We start from the raw sequence: 26,153 nt of genomic DNA, 5'->3' as shown, positions 1-26,153 counted from the left end.
AAGCCGTTGGACGGCGTTTCCGATGCACAGAACAGGGCGTGTGTGTGTGCATGGGCGGACCCCCGTGCAGACGTGTGAGGTTGGGTGTAGCGGCAGACGGGCGTGTGTGGGTTACAAATAACAATCTGTCGACAGGATACGGCGGTCGGCGAGGGCGATGCACGCGGCAAAGTTAATGCCAGAAGCAGCAGCAGACGAGATTATTGGGCCGGGGCCAGGCAGCGCAATCTCAGGCTTGGATGGATGCACGACGAGACGAGACGCTGGCCCTGACTCTACCTTTGGCTTTAACCAAACTTTGGGGCGTGTATACTGGGACGCGGCGGCGGGGGGGCGTGAGCCTCGTGCGAGCAGCGACGCCAGCCGGCCCGTCTACTTGCTATACATTCATTACAGGAGCGCGAGGGCAGAAACACACTTTGGCAACGTGCCAGTTTGCGCCGAGCACCCCGAGCACCCCGAGCACCCCGAGGCCCCGCGCAGGGCCTCTCTGCGGCTTCTGGCGCCCCCGTCTGGCGGTGGTCTGATTTCTGCCCGCGATCGACGGTGGTTTTGCTTCTAGATGGCCGTGTCGCGCGCGCAGAAGCTGCGGTATGGCTGGGAGGGGATGACGCCGCCGTCCCTGCAGAGGCAGAGGCACAGCCGTGTCCGGGGTAGCAGGCAGCTCTACTGTACATGTAGGCATCGTGGAGTCTCAGCACACCCGTCCCCTCCACATCCACATCCACATCCACATCCACATCCACATCCACATCCACATCCACATCCACATCTGTGCCCGCCCAGCGTGAAGGCGCAATGCATGCACGACGGCCACACCGATGAGGTCTGGATGGCATCTCGCTTATGGCCCTGCCTGCGACGCCGTCATGGCCGTGGTGGATACGAAGCATCACTTGGCAGTCATGCTGTCAAGCCATCGTGGGGGGTTTCAGCGGACACCGGCACCGGCATGGCGCGCCCTGTGCCAAGGCTACGCCTAAACCAGCCCTGACATTCTGGCGCTGGCCGCTCCTGCACCTCGTCACTCACCTATTCCACCCACGCTGCTCGTGCTCGTCTCCGCCGCCACCCGACTACCGCCATCCATCATCCATCATCACCGTCATCACCAGCATCACCATCATCATCATCATCATCATCATCATCCATACTACATACACTCATGGCAATAGCACGCTGCTGCTGGCCGGTTGCCTGCAAACCCTATTTGTTCACTGTCCACCGCAGCTGAGGCGCACACCCTGGCCTGTCAATTATACGTTTACTTCCGGGGATCGCGGAGCATCAGCCTGGGGGGGGGGGCCTTCCATGGTGTCACAAGTAGGCGAGTATTGGGCATAACGGCACCTGTCAGCGGCGGTAGGCGAGTCCCTTGCACGAACTACAGCAGAGGCGGATTGACGACTACACCACCGCCGCCGCCACCACCACCATCACACAGGAACCCCGATTCGGATTCGGCAACAATCAAGCACGCGCTTTCGTATCGGCTACTACTGACTCGTGGCTTACTTCGGCACTCCAGGCTCGAGAGCACGGCAGTGGGCGCCGCGCTCAAAGGCAAAGGCACTGTGAAAGTGTCTTCGCCGCGCCGACACACGGCGTCCAATCGGCCAGGTCCTTTGGATTGTACAGCGAGGCCCATGATAAGCGGCATTTCCCCTTGTGGCCGATCTGCCTCAGGGGGGTGCGTCGAAGCAACCAACAAGGTTTTGCCGCAATAGTCGACAGCAACGGGCAGCAGCGGCGACAGCGACGTCTAGCCTCGACCTCCAAGCTTCGTAATGTCTCTTTCTCTGTACTGTACCCGGAGCATGACATCATTCCGCCGAGAAGCAAAACTCTAAAAATTTCGGGTTCTTTGCCCTGCACACGCCGGGACGCGACGGAGCCATTTTCCTCCAATATGGTTGCGCGAGCGTGTGCGTCTATTCCTCGGACCCCGTACAGGCCCCCCGGGCATAAGACGACGACGGTCCAAAGACCACACATTACCCGCGTTTCAGGCCCGCCACGAGGGGGACGCTGGCACTGGCTCTGGCACGGATCCATCGCAAATCTCCCGCATACACGCACCCCGCGGGAGCGCGCGTAAAAAGCAAACCACCATGCTTGGCATGGCTCCCCGTCCGAGAACATGGCCCTCCCTCCCTCGCACAAGCGCGCCATGCCCACGCACCCCGACTGCACACACACGCACACACACACACACACATGTCTTTGGCTGGACCCCTGCAACGCCATGCTGTAGCTATATCCCGCGCACATGCATGCGACCGTGGCTGTCTGCTCTGCCTGCGCCTGCGCCTGCGCCTGCATGTCGCGCGCCTCGCGCCTCCGTCGTCAATCCCTCACGGTTTCAGGCCAAGGTGATGACAGACGTGACCATCTATACCAAGGGCGCTATTAACACGATCATCGTGCATTGGGCGGTAGCTAGACGGGCGCTTCGCGGCGTCTTAGCTACGCCCGCCCACTGACTACATACCATGACACAAGCTCGCTCATCTCGCTACGCGCGCCGCGATAAGCTCAGGGAACTCCCCGCCCCAGCGGGGGGTGCACTTTTCCAAAAGCAACACTGAAAAAAAAAGTCACAGACAATAACAAGAATAGTAATAACAGGAATACTTGTCTAGCTTATCACCGCCACCAACACTACCACCTCCACTATCACTATCACAGTCACAGTCACGATGACTCCAAAACAAAATTAATATAGCCAGCAACATGGCGCCTTTTCTGTTTGTCCATATAGTACTAGCATCTACTGTAACAAAAGCCTTGGATGCCCTAGTCATGGTGGTCCGATTGCTATTATACAAGGGGGCCACGCCCACGTCGGCTTGTCGGATAACAGCATGCCTGTCCATTCCAAGAAAGCGAACCAGGTCAAGGGAACTTGGGAAGGGAGAGGGGGTGAACAAGACAAGGGTGGGCTGGTTTGGAGGGGGAAGGGTTCCCACACACAACCGCAGCAGCAGCGGGAAAACCACAGACGCATGAATATGGAATCTACTGCACTATAGTATACTATCTCTATCAGAGTATGAACGGCACCACATGAACAGTTGCAAGCAAGCAAAAAAAAGCAAATAAAGTTGGACCTCGCTAAGCGAAAGGAAAAAAAATAAAGGAAAGGATGGAAGGAGTTCGCCCCCCTCCCCTCTCCGCTCGCCTATCCATACATATGCACGTATGAAGGTATGCATGTACTCTATGCACGTATGCATCCATGTCCGGAACTAAATATACTTCCGATCGCTCTGAAAAATAATAATAAGAATAATAATAATAATCCCACACCACTTTTAATATTTTCTTTAACTATGGACCACGAGGATGATGAGAGGGAAGGGGAGGGTTGTGATTGGCCTTGGCGAATGCTTGTAAGATTTGCGAACATGAACTTAGATTCTGCAAAGCAGACAGGGCAGGGCAGAACAGGGCAGTTACAAGCGGTGGAACCACGCTCTCTTTGCTTTTTCTGGTCCTTTTCTCGATTTCCCTGGCTTTCCTTTTCGCCTTTAAGTTTGATTCGTTTTTTCGTGTGTAAATGTCGCAAGAATGCTTGTATATAACAACTACACACATATAGTCGAGCATATGGATATACGTGATGTGGCTGTCCATGCATGTGTGGCTACCAACACTAAATAAAAACGGAAATTTGGTTCGTCGTAATAACACACACACACACACCACCGCCGTGCAGCAAGACAAGGCAAGACAGCCCAAGTCCCAAAAAGGAAATAAAAGAGGCAAATAGTGGGGAATGTTTCTTCTTTTAAAGGGGGGGGGACAGATACAGCAAAAAATAAGAGAGAGAGAGAGAGAGAGAGTAAGCCCCAAGAAAAAACCAAGACACATAGAAAGCGAGAGTGAGTGAGAGAGAGACAGAGCACAGAGCAGAAACAAGAAAAAACAAGGCCCCGAGACCGAGATCAGATCCAAAAAAGCCAAGACCCCCCGCAGTTCCTCCAATCACACACTCACACAGACACACACAGAGAGAGAGAGAGAGAGAGTGTGTGTGTGTGTGTGTGTGTGTGTGTGTGTGTGTGTGTGTGCGTGTGTGAGACAGACGCAGGTAAGGGCGGAAGGAAACCGCCGCTATCCGCGCATCAGGGCTATACTTCGGCATATCGGTCACAAGCGCGTTTTTTTTATTTGCGCCTGCGCCCGCGCCCGCCACGGGCTCTCGGCGGGCCTTTGCGTCACGCGGAGGGTGGTTGTTATCCCCACCCCTCCCAGGTAACTAAGTAGCACTAGTACGTATGTAGTAAGATTAACTCGTCTTCGGTCGGGTGGGATATCTAGGGGGGGGGGTCTATGCTGATCACACTTGTGACTGAAAGGGGCAATAACGCATTAGTTGGGAAGGCAGGAAAATAAAAAAAAAGAATAATCTACATGGCATTCGATGCAAACGGTTGGACTAATCAGTCAAAATACGCGAATAATATCCCCAAACACAATGGGAAAGCCCCCCCTGAAAATGGGCAAATGTTATTTCAAGCAAAGGGAACAACAAATAAAAAAAAGTGGACATTTCCGCGCATCACATCGCATCGCACCATCCCCCCCTACCCTACCCTACCCTGCCCCCTCCCTCTGTCTCTCTTTTCGCCAAAAACAAAAAATAAATAAATAAAAGTTGACAGGACAGGTTACGGTAGGACGGCAACTACCCCAGACAACTTTGCAGCGCACAGCAACCCCTCCCCCTCCCTCCCCCCCTCGCAATTATTCTTTTGCCCCCAAAGCCACATGGCTTGTTGCATCAGATTGTGGCACACAGGCACACAAAGCCAGGTGCCGGTAAACCTTCCTTGGAGACTTCCCCCAAACCAATCTCCTACTCTCCACCTTCCCTCATCACAGTTCCCCCCTCCCCCTCCCTTCCCCTAAGCGGGTCCCCGCTCTAGCACCGCCTTAATCCGCTTTTGCGCGAATTCGCGAGCCCCACTGTGACCGGCGCGGTTGACCTGCTCACTAGAAGCGGTAAAGGTAGTGCTAAGGCCATGGACTGCATCACCACCGTAAAGCTCACTGTCATACACGACGGAGTTGTTGGCCGCTACAACACGCCTTTCGTATATCGGGTACGGGGGGGACATGGCCGCCCGTCGTGGTGGGCCCGGTGCGCTGCTGCGGCTGCAGTCACTCGGGACCATTGTCGCAGGGCTTTCGCTGTTAATGCCGCTCAACGCCAAGTGTTGTTCTGTGGTCCCTGAGCCATATGCTACTTTTGACCCTGGAACCGCTAGGTAGGACCCTGTGCCTTTTTGCGTATTCCTCACCGCTGTGCCTGCAAATGTCCGGTTACTAGTGCCAGAGTACGAGGGCAGCAGGTCACGGTAGTTGAACGTCTGCCAGTCGTTTGCAAAGGCCAAATTGCCCAGCTGCTCGACCCATTTGCCTCGCCGAATGCTTGCATCAATCGTGACATTGCCGTTTGGCGGGGCCTGGTAGGACGATCCGACCCAAAGGGGATATCGGAAACTTCGCGAATAGCCTGTCAAGGCCGCTTGCCGCCCGGTGCTGGAGAGCTGGACAATCTGATCATTTCCCTTGTTGCTCAGCGTCCCGGTAGTCGAAAAGGTCATGTTCTGGCTCCATGCAACCCTGGTGGATCCCCCGGCCGTGTGCAGTGTCGACTCGACCTGCAAGCTGCGCGTCACCTGGGTCGTGTAATCCAACGAAGCCAGACTATCATCTGTGCCGTGATTTGGTGTAGAGTGCACGCGAATGTCGGCGACCGAAGCCGACCTGGGCCCTGTTCCCGTTACGGCTTGATCGTCCGAATCCACCCAGACAAACACCTTGCCAGTGACGACCCAGTTGGAACCAATGGCCGTGGTGAATTTGCCGCTGCCTTTCCCATCATCGTCGATACCGACGACTTGGATTTCAAACGTGTGGTCCTTGCCGTCGTTAAGTAAGGGTATGAATGGCGTGATGTCGATTTCGTCGTCGACAAGATCGAATGCGTCGATCCCAACAACAGGCCGCCAAAGCGCCGGCACAATACCTCCTGTGAAGATAATTGGAAAAGGCCACGCAAGCCCCGCCAGTTGACCGTCAATCAAAAGTCGCACCTCTCGGAAGGGCGAGTAGCCGTACAGCGTCGAGGCGTTGCCAAAGGCGGCCGTGTCGGATGAAAGCACGTTGCTCCACCAAAACTCCTCGTCGCCCTGTCCGCAAGCCGAAATGGAGAAGACTGCCTTGTTGACGTTTTGCGGCAGCACAACCGTGTCGACGGCTCGAGATTGCGGCACGACGAACACGCTGGACAGATTATCAGCAGCCTTTCGAGCCGAGACGGGGATGACGGCATGTGCAGGGGCAATTGTCTCTTGAGCGGTAAAGAAGGTTGCCGTCAATGTCGTATTCCAAGAGGCAGTGTACTTGTCATCAATGAGGTTTCCCAGGTCGAAAATAATCTTTTGTGGCGTCTTCCAGAGGGCAAGGTAGCTGCTCATATCCTTGACATGGCTCCAGACGATGCCGCCTTTGGTGGGTTCAGCAGTCGACGTACGGAAGACCTCGACGTCGCCCAGGAACATGACGGCGAGCCGATCAAACTGTCGGCCAGCCGAAGTGACTGTCAAGTTGATGGTGACCCTGTTGAAGGCGCAGTCGGGCGGCTGGTATTCAGCAACAAACGGCTGACCGTACGATCTGGCAAACGTGTGCTCCATGAGCGTTTGTCGACACTCGCTGGGCGGACTGAAGACTGGCGGCGTGACCTGTAGGCACTGGAGCAGCGAAGATCCGTTGGAAGCATCGTCTTTCAATGAAAGCGTGTGGAAAGGGGGCTCCGTCAGGGCCGCGAGGACAACGGGAGTGGATTGGCATATCGTGATTAGCATTAGAGACATGATTATGAGGTGCAATTTAGGTGCTGCTCGCCCAAGCCATTTCCGTTTGTTCGTGTCTATCAATCCACCATAATGCCATCCCATGTCTCTATTATTCCCGTGACTATGATCACACATGATGTCCCGTACCATTTGGGGCGACGGTCGTGGGTGAGATGACGGGCACAACGCCGAGAACGCCGTAAACCAGAGGTATCTTGCGAAGAAGAAGAAGAACAAGGAAAAAGAAAGTTGCCGGTGTTTTGCTTTTGGTATGACGCTGGGCGTCGGAGCACAAGCAAAGCCAAAATCGAAGCCTGACTGTGGTGCGGGTCAGCTGGTGTGTCGAATGGCACAAGAAAAAGGCGGTTGCGTACCTTGTGAAACAAAGGAGGGGGCCACTACTGCGTCTTGTAGCAAAACGAAGAACAGGTGGCCGAAACAACAACCCATGCGCGAGCGTTCGAGGTGGGCATAACCTCTGGCTGGCTGGCGGTGCAGTGGGTGGGCTGGATTTTGTTGCGAGGGTGTGTATGTAGGGCGGAGGGTTGTGATGGGGAGCGGGATTAAAGACTGGCGTGCGGGGGTCTTCATTGGCTGCCCTTGTGGTTGTCCCAAAAGCGCTTAGTGGCGCTTCTGACTAGGTCGTTGTCGCCAAACCGGGTGCGGTAATAGTTCAAGAGAGCAAACTCGTCTGGGGGAAGCAGGTACGACTGGGGATGGGCGTTGAGTTTGGACCAGACTTCGGCAAGGCGCTTTTCGAGGAATTGGGCCAGGCGCTGGTCGACGCCGCCCTCGCTATTCTGGGCAACGTGGACGGCCTGGCCGAGGGAGAGGAAGCCGTAGCCAGGAATGTTTTCCGTGTGGCCGCCCATGGTGGAGTGGGGATGGGTTGGGGTTGTTGTTTGGTGTGGGGTGGAATAGTGCAGTGCAAGTGCAAGTGCGGTGCAGGACAAGGAAAGAAGAAGAAGAACAAGTAGAAGAAGAAGGAGAAGAAGAAGAAGCAGCAGCGGTACAGTCTATGTAAGGAGCGTCGTGGTTATCCAATGGGTCAAGCAAGAAGATCCAGGCCCGGTTGCCATGGAGTGCGGCCAGTGGTATATATACACCGACGCGAGGGCAGAGCATCCATATTAACAGACGACTTTGTGAGACGCATCCACGTGGAGACACCAGGCAGATCCCAAGCAGGACCTCATGCAGCTACGCAAGGTGTGAGCCTAGACGAAGCCTCAAACAGTTGGCTCCGGGAGCGTGCCGTTTTGGGCGCTGTCAAGCTGTGAGGCGAAGGAATGCGTGTAACACCAAGGCGCGGTGTCGTCGCGCCGAAGAAGGTGAGAAGGGCAGGCGCCCCTGTCGGGCAGGGAAGGCACCAACGGCGCCGAGCACAGAGGAGGGCAGGGACGAGGGGGAGGGGGGGAAGGACAGGGGCAGGGGGGCTCTGGGCAGGAGCAGGCGCAGGGCAGGGCAGGCGCAAAGCAGCAGTGGCAGCAGTGGCAGCAGTGGCAGCAGTGGCAGCAGTGGCAGGCTGGCAGGCAGGCGCAGAGCAGCAGCAGTGGCAGGCAGGCGCAGGGCAGGCGCAGGGCAGGCGCAGGGCGATCAACTCCAGCGAGTGCAGCCGAGCTAGCAGGGGCGGCGCGCCGGGTTCGAAGAGGAGCCCTTGTCCGCCGCCCTGGGACCTCAGCAGCCCAGCGGAACCGCTCGTGCCATGTTAAAGGCCAGGAAGATGAATAATGGGGCCCCCCATGCACCCACGACCTCGTCAGCTCAGCTCCTAGAGCGCAAACTTTGAGACTGGTGCCGTTGCAGGGTTGTGGCAGCGCCGAAAACTCTAAATCGTCAACTTGCAAACCTTCGCCGGCCCTCGCAGGCAAGGCGCCGAGCCGCGTTGGACCCATCCTCTGACAAAGTGCATCATGGCGGAAAGGGGGCGACTTGTGCGGGCAGCCGATGCACTGTCGCTGTTGTCGAGGCCGAGTCGGGCAATGGCTGTGGCCATGGCTGGTAGCGAGCGTGCATGCGTGCCTATTACCTACATGGTATACTGTACTTGCAGTCACTGCCACTACCACTACCACTACCACTACCACTACCACTACCACTACTACCACTACAGGCGTGGATGCGCTTGTCAGGCCGCTTTCGGCTAATCTAGTCAGACGTTTAGAGGCCCGGCTTCGGCCGTAGGATTCCAACGCCCTTGACCGCGCTACCACTACTACACTACACTATGTACAGTACTATACCATGACTACATACGGCCACTACCTACTGTACATACGACTATACTACTATGACTATGCCTACTTTCTGACCCTCCCTACGCCTACTCGGTGCACCCGCCTACTCGTCGCCATCACGGCCGTGGCTTGGTGTGTCTTGTCCCACCGCCCATTCGCACCCCTCCAAAGGGCCCTCCTTGCATGGCGGCGGCGCGAGGCTGCCCACGGGACGATGCCAAGGCCACAGGTGGTGAAACGTTCGTGTTCAAGCAACCGTGGCTGCTGCTAGCCCACCAGCCAACGGCCTCGCAAACAGCCAGACTGGGACGCGCACGGGTCGTGGTGCTGAGGCTACGCACGGTGCCCCGCATTTTAGAATTCGCCATGCAAAAAGACATTGTTACCTGCGCTGCCACCGGACGGCACGCCATGGCCTAACCCATCAGAATCCTTTGTGATGGATGTGATAGAGGCTGCCAGCGGCGCCGCCACACGTCACGTCGGCCGTCGAGCGGCAGCCCGAGCGAGCCACAGCCAGCATGCGAGGGAGTGTGATGTGAGTGTGAGTGTGCGTGTGCGTGTGCGTGTGCGTGTATGTGATGTGAGTGAGTGAGTGAGTGAGTGTGAGTGTGAGTGTGAGTGTGAGTGTGAGTGTGAGTGAGTGTGTGCGCGTGCGTGGGTACAGGACGCGGCCGCCTAGGCCTGTTTGGGACTTGGCCATGGCCTGCAACACATGTTTGCGGGAAACACGCTTCGACCCTTCCCGACAGACAACGTCGCCGTCATCGCCGTCGCCGTCGTCGTAGTCGTCGTAGCCGTCGTCGTCGTCGTCGTCGTCGTCGTCGGTCGTCGGCCGCCGCCATTGCCATTGCCAGGCTAATGCGCGCTGACGCCGCCGCCGCCGCCGCTGCTGCTCCTGCTGCTGCCAGTGCCAGTGCCCACGGCGGTAGGTGTATGCGAAGCCGGGCGCAATGGCAATCCCCGCCAGCCAGACGGCGTGGTGCCGGTGCCGGTGCGAGTGACAGTGCTGCGGTGCTGTGCGGTGCGGTGCGTCGTGTGCCCGGCCCCTGGCGCTGGCTGGTGCTGGCTGGCTGGCTGGCTGGTGCCGGTGCCGGTGCCAATGCCAGCACCAAGACTAACGTCGCAACTCTGCCAGAAACAGCGGCGTCAAGGGCAGTGACAGACGAAACGTTCCTGCATCTTGACGTCGCTCGCGCCACCTTTGCCTCACGCCACCCCTCAAGCACGCCCAAGCACGCCCAAGCACAACCTCGACAAGGGCGTCTCATGCCCATCGCGATGCCGCCCAGCTGCCTCCTTCACACATGCCCGCACACGCACATGCCTGCACCACCACCCACACCACGCCTGCACCACCACCCCCCCATCTGACCAGGCGTCTGCGCGACTCAGGCGCCCACCCCCCGGTGCCGAGCACGCCCGCGCCGCCGACACAAAGCTTCTAGTCGAGTGCCTGTTGCGGATAGCGCCACGGTGACTGCGTGCATCGTTTGCCCGCCACCTCGACGACGAGGAAAGTGTTGCGTGCCTGGCCGAGAGCACGAGACGAGGGGTGCATGCAACGGGACAATCACCCGCTACCACGATGCCGCTCCTGGTCATGCGGCTCCGCGGCGTGACCCTCTCTCTTGCGCCTGCGCCTGCTGCGCCTGCTCTCCCTCTCTCCCTCTGGCCCTGCCCTGCCCTGCCTGGCCCTGCCTGGCCCTGCCCTGCCTGGCCCTGTCCTGCAGCCGCAGCCCGTCCGCCCTCGATACCACACGGCAAGAAGAAGAACAAGAAGAGGAAGAGGAAGAGGAAGAAAAAGCCTCTCAACTGCTGCACCCCCCCGGTGCACGTGTCCCATCATCATCATCATCATCCATGGCCCGCCACCGCCACCCACAACCACCGCAGTGGCAGCGTCAACGCACATGCAAACGTCTGCCCGACCCCCTCGACCGGCGCCGGAAACCGGTCTCGGACCTGGCGATACTGTTGTTCCGGCCCCCCCGGACCCTGGCCAATTTATCGACACCTGTGACGCCGCATGAACGTCGGGTTTTTTGCCCTGGCCTTCTGGAACAACCACGCGCTGTGACCAAAGTCTGAGACGACTGACGCCCACGTGAGTCGCGTTTCGCTCGCCTTTGCCATTGTGCACCGCGCATGCCATGAAGCCACGCGTCGCACCCATTGGGGCCCGCAGGCTTCTCTCTGCCGCTGCCTCTGCCACCAGAAGCTGTCCACGGCGGCCCGCAGCGCCCTCCCTACGCAGCTTCTTCACCTCGACGCCACCCTCCGCCTACCCGAGGCCGTTGCACACCACCTTGGAGCGGACCTCGCTCCTCTTCTTCCGCTATCAGCGCTCTGTCCTCACCCGCCGCTTCCGTTCTCTCCGCCTCAAGAGCGACAAGCCCGCCACCCCGTCGCACAACCCGACACCGCACTTGGGCAGTCCGGACCCGCCTCCTTCGCTGTCGCAGCGCCTCAAGAAGCTTTCCCGCGAATACGGCTGGACAGCCCTTGCCGTCTACCTGGGACTATCGCTTGTCGACTTCCCCCTCTGCTTTTTGGCCGTCCGCCTACTGGGGACCGACAGAATTGGCCACTACGAACAAGTCGTCAAGGATGCTCTATGGAATGTAGTACGCCTAGTTCTCCCCGATGCCGGTAGGAAGCCAGCGGAAGCAGGGGCAGAGGAAAACATTGCGGAAGCTACTGCTCGAGAAGGCTATGTAGAAGCGGGGAGAGCCGTGGGACACAATGGTGGGGCAGACGCATGTATGCCAAAACCTCCGCCCTCAGCATGCAGCCATGGCTAACCATCATTGCAGCAATCTGGGCCCAGCTTGGCTTGGCCTATCTAGTCCACAAATCCCTAATCTTTATCCGCGTACCCCTCACCGCCGCCGTGCTCCCCAAGGTCGTCAAGACGCTACGGAAATGGGGTTACAATATTGGCAAGAAGACGCCCAAGACTCCGCCCACATGAAGGCCACAACTACCCACAAAGTCCACGACCACTCCACTAGAATCGGCGTCGTCAACTCGTTCACTCGCGAGGGCTTTTAAAAATAAACCCCCCCCCATCTGTACATTCTAATGCATTCACGACTCTGTAACAATACACAAATGTAAGATTGTCATACACAAGACAAGCAGTTTCTCTACCCTCCACTTTCTACGCCAATTAAAAAAAATAGCGACTTGTGTCTCAAATTGCACAGCTGTCATCCGACACTTGACTCCGCTTTTCCCTAACGCCGTCTTCTTGGTCCTCGGCTCCACAAGCACTATTGTCTGAAGGCTGTTATGCTAGCAAACACCTTCCCGTATTCGGTCGTCGAATGCTAAGAGGTATCGACGGGGCCAGGTGTGAAAAAAAAGATGATTACCCTGCTATTTGATTAAGAAACCGGACATAGCCATGTACCGTCCAATGCCTTGTCAGGGAGACAGAGACTTGCACGAATCGGCAGCACTTATAGCTGACGGCATAGCTAATGGTAGTGGTGCTGTCAATATATATGACGTCGATGTGCGGACCTTATCGGAACCTAATCTCGATGGCGAATTGCTTCTATGGCACTATTGTCATGAAGGTAGTGTGCTGAGGTACGGAGGTTTTGGCAGCCGGGCTTCCGAAAGGCACACCCCCGAGCTGAAAGCAACTTGTGCACACACGCACACGCACACACACACACACACACACACACACGGAGAGAGAGACTATTGTCTCGCTACCAGCTTGCCTGGACTGCGGCCTCAGGTGCCGCAAACCTTCTTCAAATATATGGAACTGTTGGAGCCAGGTCGACGGCTGTCTGATCAAGGTTGTACCCCGTTGTAGCTTTGTGACTTTGAGTCGCTTCTAATTGCCCATCGGGCCTATTGAGAATAAAACGGAAATAGTCCCTGTTCACGGATGCGGCTTGGGGCCCACGACACATTCACTTACTCAATACGTGCCGGAAAGCCGTTGATTCCGATCGCGATGCCATATGCTCGGGCTCGGAGTATATAGGTGCCAACCCTTGGCGGCTTTGTAATCGATAAAGTATATGGTGCAGCAGCACACTTTGGCCGCCCTTCAGACGCGGGAGGCAGAACCCCCCGTGTTGTAGAACAGAAAGAAAGTTGGCACTACACTGGTGTACGCGTAACCCATGTTGCGCATGGTACGTGATCCGTCCGTCTTCGAGAAGCGCCTCGACGCTCGGGCGTGCAGCGCCATGTTCTAATCGAGCAGTCTCCCGAGCGCTTATTTTCCACACGACATGAAGAATGATTCAGTGCCGTTTCCACCGCTTCACTAGGGCTGCGTGGCAGTGCAATCAATGCCCGTGAAACTCACAATGGTCCTTTCCCGTCGTCTGCAAGCCGTCGCAATCTCCTGGTGGGCCGTCGTCGAGTAGAGAGGCCATGGTGGTCGCCGAGGTTGCGTTTGCCGATCAGCTGCCCGTGACGTACGCTGTCAGTAGCAGCAGGCCGGATGTTGCACCTCACGCACGCTCACGACCGTATACATACTTGGTTCATGTGCATGCGCACATGGCGTCTGCAGTGCGAGATAAGAAATGCCCGAGACGGTCCATGTGCACCGGTGCCGCCGCATCCACCCCGTCTCAACTTCCCCACTCTGACCAGTGGGTTGGAACCGCAGGGTTGAAGTTGCGCATGCACATGGAGCGTCTCGGCCGCACCGTTCCTAGTGCTAATATTAGTCGGAATGCAGGCAGCACGTCGGTCGCTACAAATGCCCGTTTGGCGACACCTGCCGTTAGAGAGCGAGAGCATCAAGCCCGCTTCGACAAGTCCCTCCATGTACACCCCGGATCTGTACCGAGCACCAGCATTGCGGAGGATCCGCGACCCTGAATCGCGTCCCTGTAGGAGCAGCCCTTCTCACCGCTACAACATTGCACACCATGTCTTCAGACACCCATTGTAGTATGTATGAACCAAGTGCTGAGCACTACTCCACTCGGCACCTCAGGTTGCCATGCTACGTCTACTTAAGAGGACACGTCTTCGCAGCTGCAACATGCCTGACATGTGTCACACACACAGTCCACCTCTGGCACCTTGGTGCGAGAGCACATATGGCAGCGGTGCATCTATATGTATGGACGCAATGAGACCTGAGTAGCCATTCCAAACGAGACAGCCAAGTCAATTAAACGTCCACGGGGTCGTTCTTGGAACATTCTTAGAGGGCCTATATCGAAGGTGGAGCTGTTCGAACAAGCGTGACAAATTGGTTCCTGTCTCTACATGTGCACACCACGGCTGCGGTTGCCATCACCATGCGCTGCTCTTCTCATCGGGATGCGTGGATACAGTGAATGAGGCGAAGGCGTCTCACCAACTAGAGAAGATGCAATCAAGTCGCCCCCATCCACAGGGGAGAAAGGGAGCTGCGCCGCACAGCTGTCTTGTCGTTTTCCAGTATCACATCAGCTTCGTCGGAGAGAGTGTATGTAACCCGCAGGAAAAAAAAACCCGCAGTTGTGGTGTAGGTAGAAGGTGTATCGAGGAACAACAGAAAACTTTCCAGTGACAATTTTGCTGGCCCATGCTTGCACGTGTTGCGCTAATCCATATTAGGAACCCATATCCGTCCCTAGCTCCCCTCGACCAGCCTCATCCACCTTGCTCAACACCAAACCTTGGGCTCCCAAGACCGAAGTCGTTGGTCATGTCAGCCCTGGCCTGTGGCTCTACGCAGGATACCCTTCACTAACATCAACAATTATGTCCTCTTTGGGCCCGGAAAACCAAATACAACACGGCATACCATGCCCCGTTTCCCGTTGCGCATCTTCCGCCTCCCTTACACACGCGCGGCACGCCGGCGCCGCATCTACACCATGCTGGTTGTCATAAGCGTGGTGGTTGTGTTCATCATGCCCTTCTACGTCATCTACAAGCCCCCGAACCTTCTCATCTGTTATTTCCAGCGTAGGTGGCCCGACGTGCTCTGGCACGTGCCGGCTTCCGCTCTGCGCCGGAATGGAAAAGAGACGGAAAAAGTGGTTGCTCTAACGATTGACGATGCACCGTCGACGTACACGACAGAGATCCTCAAGGTGTTGGGGGAGAACGAAGCACAGGCGACCTTCTTCGTCATCGGAGGTCAGGTCGGCGGACGAGAGACGATTCTGCAAGATACCGCCAAAGCCGGGATGGAGCTAGGGAACCACGCCATGCATGACGAGCCGTCCCGCTCTCTGACGCCTTCGACCCTGGATGACGAAATCCGACAAGTCCAAGGCTATATCAATCGGAACTACGATGCCGTTGATCTGCCGCATCCGCCCAGGTATTTCAGGCCTGGCTCGGGTTTCTTCAGCACGAGGATGCGCAGACAGATCACCGAGATGGGCTATCAAATGGTACTCGGAAGTGTATACCCGCATGATCCGCAGATTGCTTACCCGTCCTTGAACGCCCGCCATGTACTGAGTATGGTGCGGCCTGGGAGCATCATCATATGCCATGACCGACGCCAGTGGACGGTCCCGATGCTAAGAAAGGTTCTCCCGGAGCTGAAGAAGAGGGGTTACAGGGTTACCACTGTCTCTGGACTATTGGATGCAGCGGGGAGGACCAAGGCCGCGTGAGCTATAACAAACCGCTGTAGACATGGGGGATTTCGGTCACAGGATCAGTTTTGGGCACTGAAGCCGATGTGTCCTTGTGACTACACCACCAACAACGACCGAGGATACGCTATGTGGCTACTAGTCTTTGCGCGAAGGCTTATTCAAACCGAAGAAGCTTTTCATCACAACCATGTCGCATCTTCTGCCATTTCCGGCAACTAGCGCCCTACGTGCACATCAATGGGTCTCTTCCTCTTATAGTACCAGAGGCATTGGTTTCACGATTCCGCGGAAATGGAATAGATTGTGGAATGTTGACATGCCGCGCTCCCAAACCCAGCGTCATGGCGTTTCTTTTTCACTGCGTCTTATTGGTAGCTGCGGTCCTTCTCGTCTTGATCTGGCAACAGTGCGCCGATTGATTTTCTACATCTGGCATGTTTGCCTGCACTGCAGGCCAAGTAAAGGCGCCATCGGGGGCGGGTGCAGTTGAAAGTGCAATCTATAAGCTTCTTTACTGATGGCAGCCTGGACATGTGCTTCTTGGTTCGTCTTCTGCAAGTGCACTATCTCGATTGAGTTAGGAATTGCTAGTGCAGTAATCAACACTTGATGCTGCCTTGTGAGCACGTGAGTGCGGGACTAGCGCCATCGCGTTCCTTCCGCCTCCCAGTGCTCGGCGCGGCGCGTCATTCTCAACCACCAGGCTTCTGCGACAACCAGACCGCCGACTGATGACGCCCACACCGTGACAATACGAAAAATGCCTGCGTACGTGAATTCTGCCCTGCGTGCTCATCGTTGCCGTGCAGTACAATCAACGAAGCCGAGTTAATCCTGTTGCAGGCCGGGCGACCAATACAGCGGCGGCAACGTCCAGAATCCATTCGAGGGGCGCGTCGTGAACGGATTTACAGCCTCGGAAATCGCCACACTACAGAGCAGACTGAACAAGCAGCTCGGTCCCGAATACATTTCACAGCGACCCGGTAATGGCGGCGGTAGAGTGGCGTACTTGGAGGGGAATAAGGCGATTGCGCTTGCGAACGAGGTCTTTGGGTTCAACGGCTGGTCAAGCTCACTAGGGCAGGTGCAGATTGACTATGTGTGTGCAGTTTTTTCTGTGGGGCAACAAAAGAGGCTAATAAGCGTAGGTGGATGAGCTCCCGAACGGCAAGGTCAGCTTGGGTCTCTCGATAGTAGTGAGGATCACATTGAAGGACGGCACATACCACGAGGTACGTGTGGATACTTGCAGTTCTCGAGTCATGCTGATACAGTCCTAGGACATCGGATATGGATCTATAGAGAACGGCAAAGGCAAGGCCGCATCATTCGAGAAGGCTAAGAAAGAGGCCGCAACAGATGGGCTGAAGCGCTCTCTACGCACCTTTGGCAACGTCCTCGGTAACTGTTTGTACGACAAGGAATACCTCAAGAAAGTACAGGCGATGAAAGTCAAACCCGTCAAATTTCAAGAGGACAATCTATACCGACACAGCGACTTTGCACCCCCACCACAGCCTGAGCAGCAGGCCGTAGTGAAGCAAGAACCTCAAAAGACTCCGGTCAGGCCCGACCAAGTTCTTCGAACACGTACCGACCAGCTTAGTAATGAGTCTTTCGGTGCCGACTTTGACGATGAAACCGACGAGAACCTATTTGACGGTGTTGATGTGAGCGAGGGCCACGGCGACGAATTTCCCCTATCAGACACCCTGTCTGCTTCAGATACTACAGGACCCCGCGTTGCTGAGCCGGCGAAACCAAAAGGCGTATCGTCTGGTCGTACATCCCCTGTGAGAAATGTAGGACCTCCTCGACAGCCCAATGGCAAGCAGATACAAGCAGGCCGTGGCCAGCCAGTAGCACAGCAACAGCCGTCCAACCAAGTACCAGGAAGGCCTTCACCCCAAATGCAAAATAGTCGACAGCCGCAGACACCAGTTCAGCAGCAACCTCGACCAGTACAAAACAACGGACGTATGCCTCCACCTGCTGCAGAGAATGGAGCAGCATCCAGGCCTATTGGTCAACAACCTCAGAATCAACACGCTTCTAACAACCAGCCCTCTCGACCCACACCCCCACAAGCACAGCAACCACCTAATCAACAACGCCCGGGACCGCAAGGTCAGGCAGTGACTACACCTGCTGCAAATCAGCGGCCATCTGTTGGTTTTGTGACATCCCGCGCTGCTGAACTACTCCAAGCATCTGAAGTGCCCGCACTGAACAACATTCCGCAATTCAACCCCAATGCGGAATCCCCCATTCCAAAAGAGAAACGCACTCCTGGCATCGACCACGCACGCAGTATCCCCATCAAACGCGAAGCAGTCGGCGCTCCCCCTCCCCCTCAGCCTGCTCAACAACGACCTGGCGTCACATCAACAGGCTCTTTCAATCGCCCGAACATAGTGAACCCACACCTCGACGCCAACCGACGAATCGGTATGCCTGGAGCGCCCAACTACGCCATGAGTCCTAGTGCAAATCGTGGCGCTTACAAGCCTCCCACATTTGCCAACGGAGCTGGACCGAATGGCGTCAAGAGAGAGAGGGCAGCATTACAGGATGTCAGCAACGTAGGTGTCAATGGCAATGTCCCCGAGGGTCCGGACGCAAAGAAACAAAAGGTCGACGCGCCGGGTGCGGAGAACACTGCCGGCGTTGCCAACACATAGCAGAGCAAGCAGCTTATGATCAATACGCGAATTATCAGAGAGGAAGAAAAGCGCTTCATTTCCATATAACATTATCACTATCATGATGAGCGAGGTGTTTGGGCGTGCGGGAAGGGGATAGGCAAAATGGGCTCTTTTTTTGGGCGTTGAGACCGTATGAGGTTACAGGATTACAATGTATTGCAATGCAGTGAGCGTTTAGGGAATCAATCACAGTCGACACAGGCCTACAAGGTACTCAGTTATTGTTGGTGTAAACATGACACATACTCCATGTCGAAGAATTAAACGGTATCTTTTTTTTCCTTCAACATTGCTGCTCAATGTCCAAGTTCAAAGCTGTGTTTGTTGCTCCTAGGAATACTTGTTCCCTCTTGCACCATGTTATCGAGATATCTTTTCTCAATCTTATCTTATCTAAGAAGAAAATAAACTTGAACTCTGACTATGTATGAAAGCTCTAGACGGAGTGAGTTAGGTTAGGTTAGGTTAGGTTAGTAAGATGGTCAAAAGTGAAAGTGTCTCGGACGTATATACGCATGACAATATGAAGACTGCACCGGCATAGGCACAGGTACGAGGAAACAAACTAGGTTAATCTAACAATCATTTCTCTTCATCTTCATCTCTCTTTGTTGCCATCGTTTCCCCATTGTTTTTCGTTGCTTATCCTGATATATTTTTTATAGTGCATGCGTGAGTGTGTACATCTCCAAGTAAGTATACTTTGAGAAAAAAAAGAAGAAAAAAAAAGAAGAAAAAAAAGAAGAAAAACGCCTGTTTTGCCTTTCCACTAGAACGAAGGAAAAAAGAAAAAAAAAGACACGAATATAAATTGAAGAAAGAAGACGCTGATACCACATATACGACAGACGACAAACTAGAGTGACCAAAGTCAAAGATAACATAACATGACTGTCTTGTAAGCAAAGGATAAGGATGGGACAACCATAATGACAATGACAACGACAACATGACTGTCGACACATCCTTCTCTAGAGTGTGAAGGATATATGAGAAAAAAGGGAGGGAGGGGAGGAAGATGGGAAATGGACGATATAAAGCATCTGCCCTTTTTAAAGTTGATGTGTGGTTTCATTCTCACAGCCACCATTGTCATTGCCATTGCTACTGCCATTGTAGTTACCATCGCCACCACCATTACCATCATCATTGCTGCCATAAATGGGTCTGCGCATTCTCCAGGGAAAATACAAGTGTCAGCACTAGAATCACGGGACCTCTTGGAAAAGAAATAGAAAGAGAGAGAGAGAGAGAGAGAGACAGAGAGATCGAGAGTTAGAGAGTTAGAGAGAAAGGAAGAAGAAAGCAAGTAGACCCCTAAAATATCTAGGAATTATCTCTTCTTGCTTCCTGGACGCGGTTTACATTCATCACCTAGAATGGGATGAAGCTTGATCTTGATAGGGTACTGCTGGTTGTTTCCTCCGTAGCCTTTGCTCCAGTCATAACTGACTGCATATGCGAAAATGTTTCCGTCTTTACTGAAGCTCGTGGCTACGATGCTGCCGCCCACTTCCGGGTAGCCCTTGAGACGGTGCTTGGCGTCCTTGTCCCAAAAGTGGAAAGTGCCGTCGGAACCGGCCGTGGAAAAGGTGCCGTGTTGTGGGTGGAAGGATATGGCGTTTACCGAAAAGACCTTGGCGGTTTCGCGGTTGTTGGGGTCGGGGTGGCGGTGGCATTTGAAGGAGAAGTTGAGGCTGGACACATGTCAGGAAGGGGGTGGTATGGGCGTGTTTGGAAACAAGAAGTGCTTACCTGGTGTCCTTTTCCTCGACGTACTGGATGGCGCATCGGCCTTCAATGGAGCCAACGGCGAAACCAGTGGCATCGGTAAAGCAGCTGACAACTCTTGTCTGCCACTTGAGCGGACTGGTAATGGTCTTGTAGATGGTGGTTGGGTTGGTCAAGTTCACCATGTGGATGTGGCGCTCTGCTGTCGCAATGACAAGCAATTGGTCCTTGACGTCCATGCTATAGACGCGCTCTTGACATTGCAGGGTTCCGACGGGCTCGGCGCCCTGCAAGTCCCAGAACTTGACCGTCTTGTCCCACGAGCCCGTCGCAACATAGTCTTTACCGCCAGTCTGGAACCAGCGTACGCACTTGATGGCATTCTCGTGGGCTTTGGCTTGCTGGGCGGGCACAGTGCCGCTGGCTGGGGCTGTGCGAAAGTCGACAATGTTGAGCATGCCTGTTGAGTCGCCGGCTGCTATGCGTGTGCCATCCTGCGTCGTGTTAGCGCTCTGTTGCCGGCTCGGGGTCCTTGGTTTCGAAGACGCACCTTTGACCAGCCCACACCAAGAACATGGCCCTGGCACTCAAACATCCACTTGCCCATTGCCCCGTTGTTGTTGACTTCGTAAATGTAGACCTTCTTGTCCCAGCTGCCCACGGCGAGAAAGTCGTTGGTTGGCGAGAACTGGATGTCGGATATGCTGTCGCTGGGCACTTGGCCGGCTGGAACCTCGACATCTTTGCTTGTGTCGCCCGTGGTGGAGCTTGCCGCCGCGGGCGCTGCGGCTTGACCAAAAAGCGCCATCGTGTGCGTCTATGTGTGGCTTGTTGCGCACGTCGAGATGCGGTGATGTCTTGTTGTGGAGCTTTGCGCGAGCTGCGATGGGCTGCCGTCGAGGAGCGAGGGGACGCGGACGCGGACGCGCTCGAGGGGCGGGTTTGGGGCACGGCAAAGCGAGTGCGAGGTGGGCAGAGTGGCGGGAAGCGGTGCGCAACGAAATACCAGAGTCGGTTCTTATCCTCTTCACCTCCAACGCGCCTCAGCAAAGAAAGAGCGGCTGCACCAAAGCTTCCCAGGCACCCTTGCAGGCACCAGGCCGCTTTCTGCCTAGCCTGCCTAGCCTGCTGAGCCTGCCTAGCGCGCGGCCTTACGATTGCCCGGCCCCGTGCGCCCGTCTAAAAAGTTTCCCTCCAGCCCGGCCGCCTTCCTCTCCCCAACGTTCCTCGCTCGAAGAATCGCAACGAAGCACACGCACAGAGCGCACCCGGTGCGTCTCGCCTCGGCATGCTTTGGGAGAAAGTCCCCGGACATCGGTCTTCGCGATCGCACTTTCAGCAACGAACCGCCATAGAAGCAGCGGCTTCCACCACCGACTACGGCGCCTTTCCGCGTCTCTTTATCCGCCTGCACTCTTGTCCATCGGTTCTCCTGACGCTGCGGGTGGAGGGGCTGGCACCTGGATGATGACACGAGTCCGTTGGCTACCTTGCTCGCGTGCCCAAGGTGGCTGGGGATAGGAGGAGGAGGGAGATGGCGGCGAGTGCCAGGTATGGAGGGTCGTCTCGTCCAGTTTATGGTTATGCGATTGCCTTTCGTGCGCTTTGGCAACACAAGGCGCGCTGGAGGTAACTCAATGGGGCTCATTCTCGACGCGAGGAACGTTCACCTCCCACATTTTTCGGATCTGAGGGTAGCCGCTCTCTGGCTGCTGCCGGAGTCGACGGGCTACGCCGTGCTTGGTCGAACAAGCCAGGTTCATGCAGCCATACAAGGGTTCACATGATGAGAAACACAGAAATAGAGTCAAGCTCTGAGGCTGTCTGAATCCCAAAGCGGTAGGACGGCCTTTGCTGAATTTTCTACGACGGTATCTGAAGAACCTTGTGGCTTAGATAGTCTTGGTCTGAAACAAAGCAAGTTATGCCCACTCTTTTGTCCAGTCGCGCGTGAGTGGTATTGTGCGCGTGTGATGTAGTTGCTGTGTGCGTGTCGGACACAGCCTATGCGTCGGCGCCGACAATGAAATCCCTGACCTCCTTGTACGCCTTGTCCAGGTCCTCGTTGATGACAATCTTGTCATGCGGCGCCTCTCCGCTGTGCGCAAATTCCATCTCGACCTGGGCCTGGTTGAGCCTCTTGAGAATAGCCTCTTCCTTGTCCGTCGCCCGGCTCCTCAGTCGCTGTTCTAGGACCTCCATCGATGGTGGCTGCAAGAACAGGAATCGCGGACGGGGGAATGTAGGGTGGTTTGCGACCTGCTTAACGCCCTGTCGACTGGTTAGCCATGCGGCACTTTGGCACGACAGTAGTGCTGCTCTGACCTCCATCTCGATATCCAGAATGCAAATCTGGCCCTTCTCGGTAATATCGTCGATCGCCTTGATGCTGGTTCCATAGTGGTTGCCCCCGAACTGCGCATGCTCCACAAACCCCTTCTTCTCTACCAGGTCCAGGAACTCTTCCTTGGTCACAAAGTAGTACTCCTTGCCATTCTGCTCGTTCCCTCGCGGCGCCCGCGTCGTGTGCGATATGCTGAAGCCGAACTTTCCAGGAAACTCTTCAAAGAGGCGGGACAGGATGGTCGACTTTCCAGCGCCAGAGGGGCCGCTGATTACAATGGGCTGGTTCGCGGAGAGGGCATCCTTGGGGATGGCGGCAGTGTCGGCGGGGGCCATGGTCGAGGCGTGGCAGGTGAATGTGCGCGAGGGGAGGCTTCTAAAGGCGCTTTGGAGGTATGCGGCGCGCGGGGTTGAGCGAGCGGAACACGTCACGCGCGCAATGCAGCTTCGCGAATCAAGCAGTAGGCTCCTGGATACCCGCGAAAGAGTCAATGGCATGCCTATCGTGGGCTGTGACGATGCGGGGTGTTGATTGGCGGTGAAGCCTCGGGGTCTTTGGTGTTTGGTGGGGGCACTCAAGCTGGCATGGCGGGCGGGACTGGTGACATCGCGTGTTCGTGTACTTATGCGACTGACCTCATCGAGCTGGAAATTTGGTCGTTCCCTGCTAAACCTCGCCCATGCCGCGCTGATTCGTGCGTGGATCGAGGACCTGGAGTCAAGAAGCAGTCAACATGGTATGCAGCCCGCAATTCTTCACGAAACCGTTCCTGACAGCCAGCAGTCAAAGCAGTATCTCACCCTCCACACAGTCGAATCGGCACACCCCAATGCGAGCGACATCTTTGCTGTAGCGCCGACGAGTACACAGCTGCTTTCCGCCTCTGGCGCCAGCAGCATCAATGTTTACGATACCACGAAACCCGACTTTCCCATTATACAGACACTCGACAAGGCCCATCCCCTCGGCATACACCATCTAGTCACCGCGCGCGAAGACAAGGCACGGCGCGCTGCGAGTGCTGGCTTCGAGGGCAAAGTCAAGATATGGAGTCAGAATGAGGACGGTGTGTGGAGCGAGGACGGCGAGATTGTTGGTGGGTACGCCTTGCGCCTTCTTTGCCGTTGCAACACGGTGGACGTCATTGCGGCGGATACTGACCTGTGCCCCAGACCAAAACAAACCGGGTGAGGTATGGGCCATTGCCATGAGCGCAGATGGACAGTATCTTGCTAGCAGCAGCATCAATGGCAAGATCAACGTCTGGAGCCTCAACAAAGAGGAGGGCATGCCCCGGATACGCGAGTACGAAACCAAAGGTAGTTTCGGACTTTGTGTGGATCTGGTATGCTTTGGCTTCTGCGAACGTTACCTTCACCACGACTGACCAGCAATTAGAGTCGCGACGGTAGTTTCACAGCCTCGGGACATGAAAATGGCTCGATATACGTCTTCAACAACGACACTGGACGTCTTGCGCACTCTCTAGCTGGACTAGTACATCCAATTCGTAGCGTTGCCTTTTCTCCAACCTCGAAGCTGCTAGCAGCAGGGGGCGATGCCCGTATCATTGCAGTCTACAATGTTTCTTCGGGCGAGCAGGTGGCAAACCTTACGGGACATGGTGGTTGGGTACTCAGTCTCGACTGGAGCGATACTGGCGAGTATTTGCTATCAGGGTAAGAAATAATTACGAACATGTATACGCTATCGTTGACTTCTTCAGATCCCACGATTCCAAAGCAAAGGTCTGGCGTTTTGAAACCAAGACCTGCGTCACAACCCACTCACACGGCGACAAGCCCCTCTGGAGTGCAAAGTGGTTACCGAAGATCCCGACAAAGAGCGAGATGTTTGCGTTAGCCGGAGGAAACAATACCATCAGCTTTTACCGTGAGGCTGCTGGTTGATCAAGAGTTTGTTAGAACCGATCGCACTATGCTGCAAATGCATGAAGAATGCCCTTCAATATCACTCCCAGGAACATGGCATACGTGGGGTTATACAGCTTCCGATATGAAGTTTCTCGTGGTAAAGACCAAATCTAATCGTTACAGATATATCTGCGGAGAAACTGTCCTGCATTAGACGGCAACTCTAATTGTATAATTACCGTTAACATGTGACTAGCTCAAAGCAGCAAGGATATAGCGTTAGAGCATTTAGGCTGCCATACAGAGAGCCTCGATATCCATGAAAGCATTCACATCCATGGAATGAAAGTGCCCAATTTAGGCAAGCCATGGTGAACAAACGCCCTTTCTGTCCGTTTACGGATGTGGAGATCACGGACGAAGATGCAACAACCACGGTTCGACGCTTCTTAAGCCATCAATAGCACAGGTTCTCGCAACATAAAAAACATACTCGTTGCCCCTTTCCTCTTCCTCGCTACTATCTAAGATACCTTGAAAAGGCAAAATGCAAATCCTCAAAATCCCGTACAGCCTCGTGGCCGCATCGTCCTCTGCATCCACAAACGACCTAACCGACTCCTCCCACCCAGAATCCCCCTCGCACTCCTTCAACACAGTGCGCCACACGCTCTCGGAGATCCTTCCTGTTGTCCCCGAGAACCCGCCATCCTTCACGCACTGTGCCTCGCCCACCTGGAAACCCTACAACTACACGTTCTGGCACGCCCTCATCGCGCGCTCCCAAGGGTTACAGGAATCCCAACACCACATCATCCAGCTCCCGGGGCTCCTCTACCAAGACCTCACCAGATGCTACAGCAGCTGGCTATCCAGCAGTCGCATCCGCGAAACCAGCATGCGCGAGGCCCTCGAGACACTGGCGAGCACGCGCGCTGGCAAGGATTTAGCCGTGCTTTTAGATGGACGTCGCAAGTGGTTTATCCGCCTCGACCAGATGTCGCCGAAAGACAGTGCGATGCGGGGAGCGCTGCCGGCGTCGACGCCGCATCAGATGCTGCAGATGCTGTGTTCGTCGAATCGAGCCTACACCTGTTTATTGCATGAGAAAGAGGACGCCGAGGCCGAGGGGAGAGATATGAGCTTCAAGCTCGTGCTGAATGTGTGGAGGGACGATATGAATACGAGCAGGGAGTTTAGGGTGTTTGTGCCGCCGCCTGGTGCTACTTCTACCACTAGTGATGCTACTATGGATGTTGCGGGTGTTGCGCAGCGGCTACAAGACTTCAAGATCAGTGCAATCAGCCAGTACAAATGGACAGTAGTGTTGGAAACGCCGTGGGCATTTTCGCTAGAGCAGACAGTGGCAAAGGTAGAAGCTGGCGCGAAAAATGTACTCGGGGAAATCGTGGCGCATGCGAGGCATAACCTGGCCAACGATATTGCCGAGTTACTGCTAAAACAAGGCTTCACCTTTGACGTTGCGCTGCAGCAGGACGGCAGCGTGCAGTTAGTTGAGCTGAATCCGTTTGGTGCCACGTCGGGCTGTGGACCCTGTCTGTTCAACTGGGTGCGCGATGGCAAGATGCTTTATGGATTGGACGAAGCAAAGTTCGCTGTGACGGTTGCATGAGAAGGATTTGCAGTTGGGCCATGCATCCTGTTCAGTATCCCCACGGGATGTGTGCTGGTGGTTTACATGGCCTCGTTGAAGCTTTGATTCATGTGGCACTGTCGTCATCCGCGGCCTGCAATTGATTGCAATTCTATTATAGTTCTTGCAGACTGCGCACTAAGTGA

At 55.4% G+C, this 26,153-nt stretch overlaps 12 protein-coding genes across 12 annotated transcripts; 7 read left to right on the top strand and 5 right to left on the bottom strand.

Moving 5' to 3' along the window:
* Positions 1-1,557: 1,557 nt before the first annotated feature.
* On the bottom strand, positions 1,558-2,247 carry SETTUDRAFT_153136 (uncharacterized protein; the record flags this gene model as incomplete). The annotated part of the gene is made up of 1 exon (XM_008022882.1): positions 1,558-2,247. The coding sequence occupies one exon, from the start codon at positions 2,245-2,247 to the stop codon at positions 1,558-1,560; it is 690 nt and encodes a 229-aa protein (XP_008021073.1).
* Positions 2,248-4,910: 2,663 nt separating this feature from the next.
* Positions 4,911-7,368, bottom strand: SETTUDRAFT_178437 (uncharacterized protein; the record flags this gene model as incomplete). The annotated part of the gene is made up of 2 exons (XM_008022881.1): positions 7,244-7,368; positions 4,911-7,187 (listed from the first exon to the last, which is right to left on the bottom strand). Exon 2 carries the CDS (start codon positions 7,017-7,019, stop codon positions 4,911-4,913), a length of 2,109 nt encoding a protein of 702 aa, XP_008021072.1. The 5' UTR covers positions 7,020-7,187; positions 7,244-7,368.
* Positions 7,369-7,405: 37 nt separating this feature from the next.
* Positions 7,406-7,826, bottom strand: SETTUDRAFT_162644 (uncharacterized protein). The gene has a single exon (XM_008022880.1). It carries the CDS (start codon positions 7,739-7,741, stop codon positions 7,457-7,459), a length of 285 nt encoding a protein of 94 aa, XP_008021071.1. The 5' UTR covers positions 7,742-7,826; the 3' UTR covers positions 7,406-7,456.
* Positions 7,827-9,273: 1,447 nt separating this feature from the next.
* On the top strand, positions 9,274-9,717 carry SETTUDRAFT_162643 (uncharacterized protein). Its single transcript, XM_008022879.1, has one exon. The coding sequence runs from the start codon at positions 9,290-9,292 to the stop codon at positions 9,524-9,526; it is 237 nt and encodes a 78-aa protein (XP_008021070.1). The 5' UTR covers positions 9,274-9,289; the 3' UTR covers positions 9,527-9,717.
* A 1,542-nt stretch (positions 9,718-11,259) lies between these two features.
* SETTUDRAFT_85649 (uncharacterized protein) lies at positions 11,260-12,080 on the top strand (the record flags this gene model as incomplete). The annotated part of the gene is made up of 2 exons (XM_008022227.1): positions 11,260-11,869; positions 11,923-12,080. The coding sequence occupies 2 exons, from the start codon at positions 11,260-11,262 to the stop codon at positions 12,078-12,080; spliced, it is 768 nt and encodes a 255-aa protein (XP_008020418.1).
* A 1,430-nt stretch (positions 12,081-13,510) lies between these two features.
* Positions 13,511-13,966, top strand: SETTUDRAFT_30631 (uncharacterized protein; the record flags this gene model as incomplete). Its single annotated transcript, XM_008022056.1, has 1 exon — positions 13,511-13,966. One exon carries the CDS (start codon positions 13,511-13,513, stop codon positions 13,964-13,966), a length of 456 nt encoding a protein of 151 aa, XP_008020247.1.
* Positions 13,967-14,864: 898 nt separating this feature from the next.
* Positions 14,865-15,909, top strand: SETTUDRAFT_162640 (carbohydrate esterase family 4 protein). Its single transcript, XM_008022878.1, has one exon. It carries the CDS (start codon positions 14,887-14,889, stop codon positions 15,709-15,711), a length of 825 nt encoding a protein of 274 aa, XP_008021069.1. The 5' UTR covers positions 14,865-14,886; the 3' UTR covers positions 15,712-15,909.
* Positions 15,910-16,414: 505 nt separating this feature from the next.
* Positions 16,415-18,415, top strand: SETTUDRAFT_134254 (uncharacterized protein). Its single transcript, XM_008022877.1, has 4 exons — positions 16,415-16,464; positions 16,540-16,798; positions 16,848-16,931; positions 16,980-18,415. Exons 1-4 carry the CDS (start codon positions 16,457-16,459, stop codon positions 18,378-18,380), a joined length of 1,752 nt encoding a protein of 583 aa, XP_008021068.1. The 5' UTR covers positions 16,415-16,456; the 3' UTR covers positions 18,381-18,415.
* Positions 18,416-19,573: 1,158 nt separating this feature from the next.
* SETTUDRAFT_162638 (uncharacterized protein) lies at positions 19,574-21,153 on the bottom strand. The gene is made up of 3 exons (XM_008022876.1): positions 20,686-21,153; positions 20,160-20,629; positions 19,574-20,101 (listed from the first exon to the last, which is right to left on the bottom strand). The coding sequence occupies exons 1-3, from the start codon at positions 20,941-20,943 to the stop codon at positions 19,738-19,740; spliced, it is 1,092 nt and encodes a 363-aa protein (XP_008021067.1). The 5' UTR covers positions 20,944-21,153; the 3' UTR covers positions 19,574-19,737.
* Positions 21,154-22,139: 986 nt separating this feature from the next.
* On the bottom strand, positions 22,140-22,814 carry SETTUDRAFT_153130 (uncharacterized protein; the record flags this gene model as incomplete). The annotated part of the gene is made up of 2 exons (XM_008022875.1): positions 22,140-22,406; positions 22,461-22,814. The coding sequence occupies 2 exons, from the start codon at positions 22,812-22,814 to the stop codon at positions 22,140-22,142; spliced, it is 621 nt and encodes a 206-aa protein (XP_008021066.1).
* Positions 22,815-23,144: 330 nt separating this feature from the next.
* Positions 23,145-24,849, top strand: SETTUDRAFT_162635 (uncharacterized protein). The gene is made up of 5 exons (XM_008022874.1): positions 23,145-23,215; positions 23,263-23,575; positions 23,652-23,824; positions 23,878-24,158; positions 24,206-24,849. Exons 1-5 carry the CDS (start codon positions 23,213-23,215, stop codon positions 24,387-24,389), a joined length of 954 nt encoding a protein of 317 aa, XP_008021065.1. The 5' UTR covers positions 23,145-23,212; the 3' UTR covers positions 24,390-24,849.
* A 51-nt stretch (positions 24,850-24,900) lies between these two features.
* Positions 24,901-25,986, top strand: SETTUDRAFT_153128 (uncharacterized protein; the record flags this gene model as incomplete). Its single annotated transcript, XM_008022873.1, has 2 exons — positions 24,901-25,648; positions 25,820-25,986. The coding sequence occupies 2 exons, from the start codon at positions 24,901-24,903 to the stop codon at positions 25,984-25,986; spliced, it is 915 nt and encodes a 304-aa protein (XP_008021064.1).
* Between the last annotated feature and the right edge of the window lie 167 nt (positions 25,987-26,153).

Source organism: Exserohilum turcica (assembly GCF_000359705.1).
Source record: "Exserohilum turcica Et28A unplaced genomic scaffold SETTUscaffold_1, whole genome shotgun sequence".
Classification (NCBI taxonomy): domain Eukaryota; kingdom Fungi; phylum Ascomycota; class Dothideomycetes; order Pleosporales; family Pleosporaceae; genus Exserohilum; species Exserohilum turcicum.
Note: the sequence above shows the minus strand (reverse complement) of the source record. Positions and strands in the feature narration are given on the sequence as shown.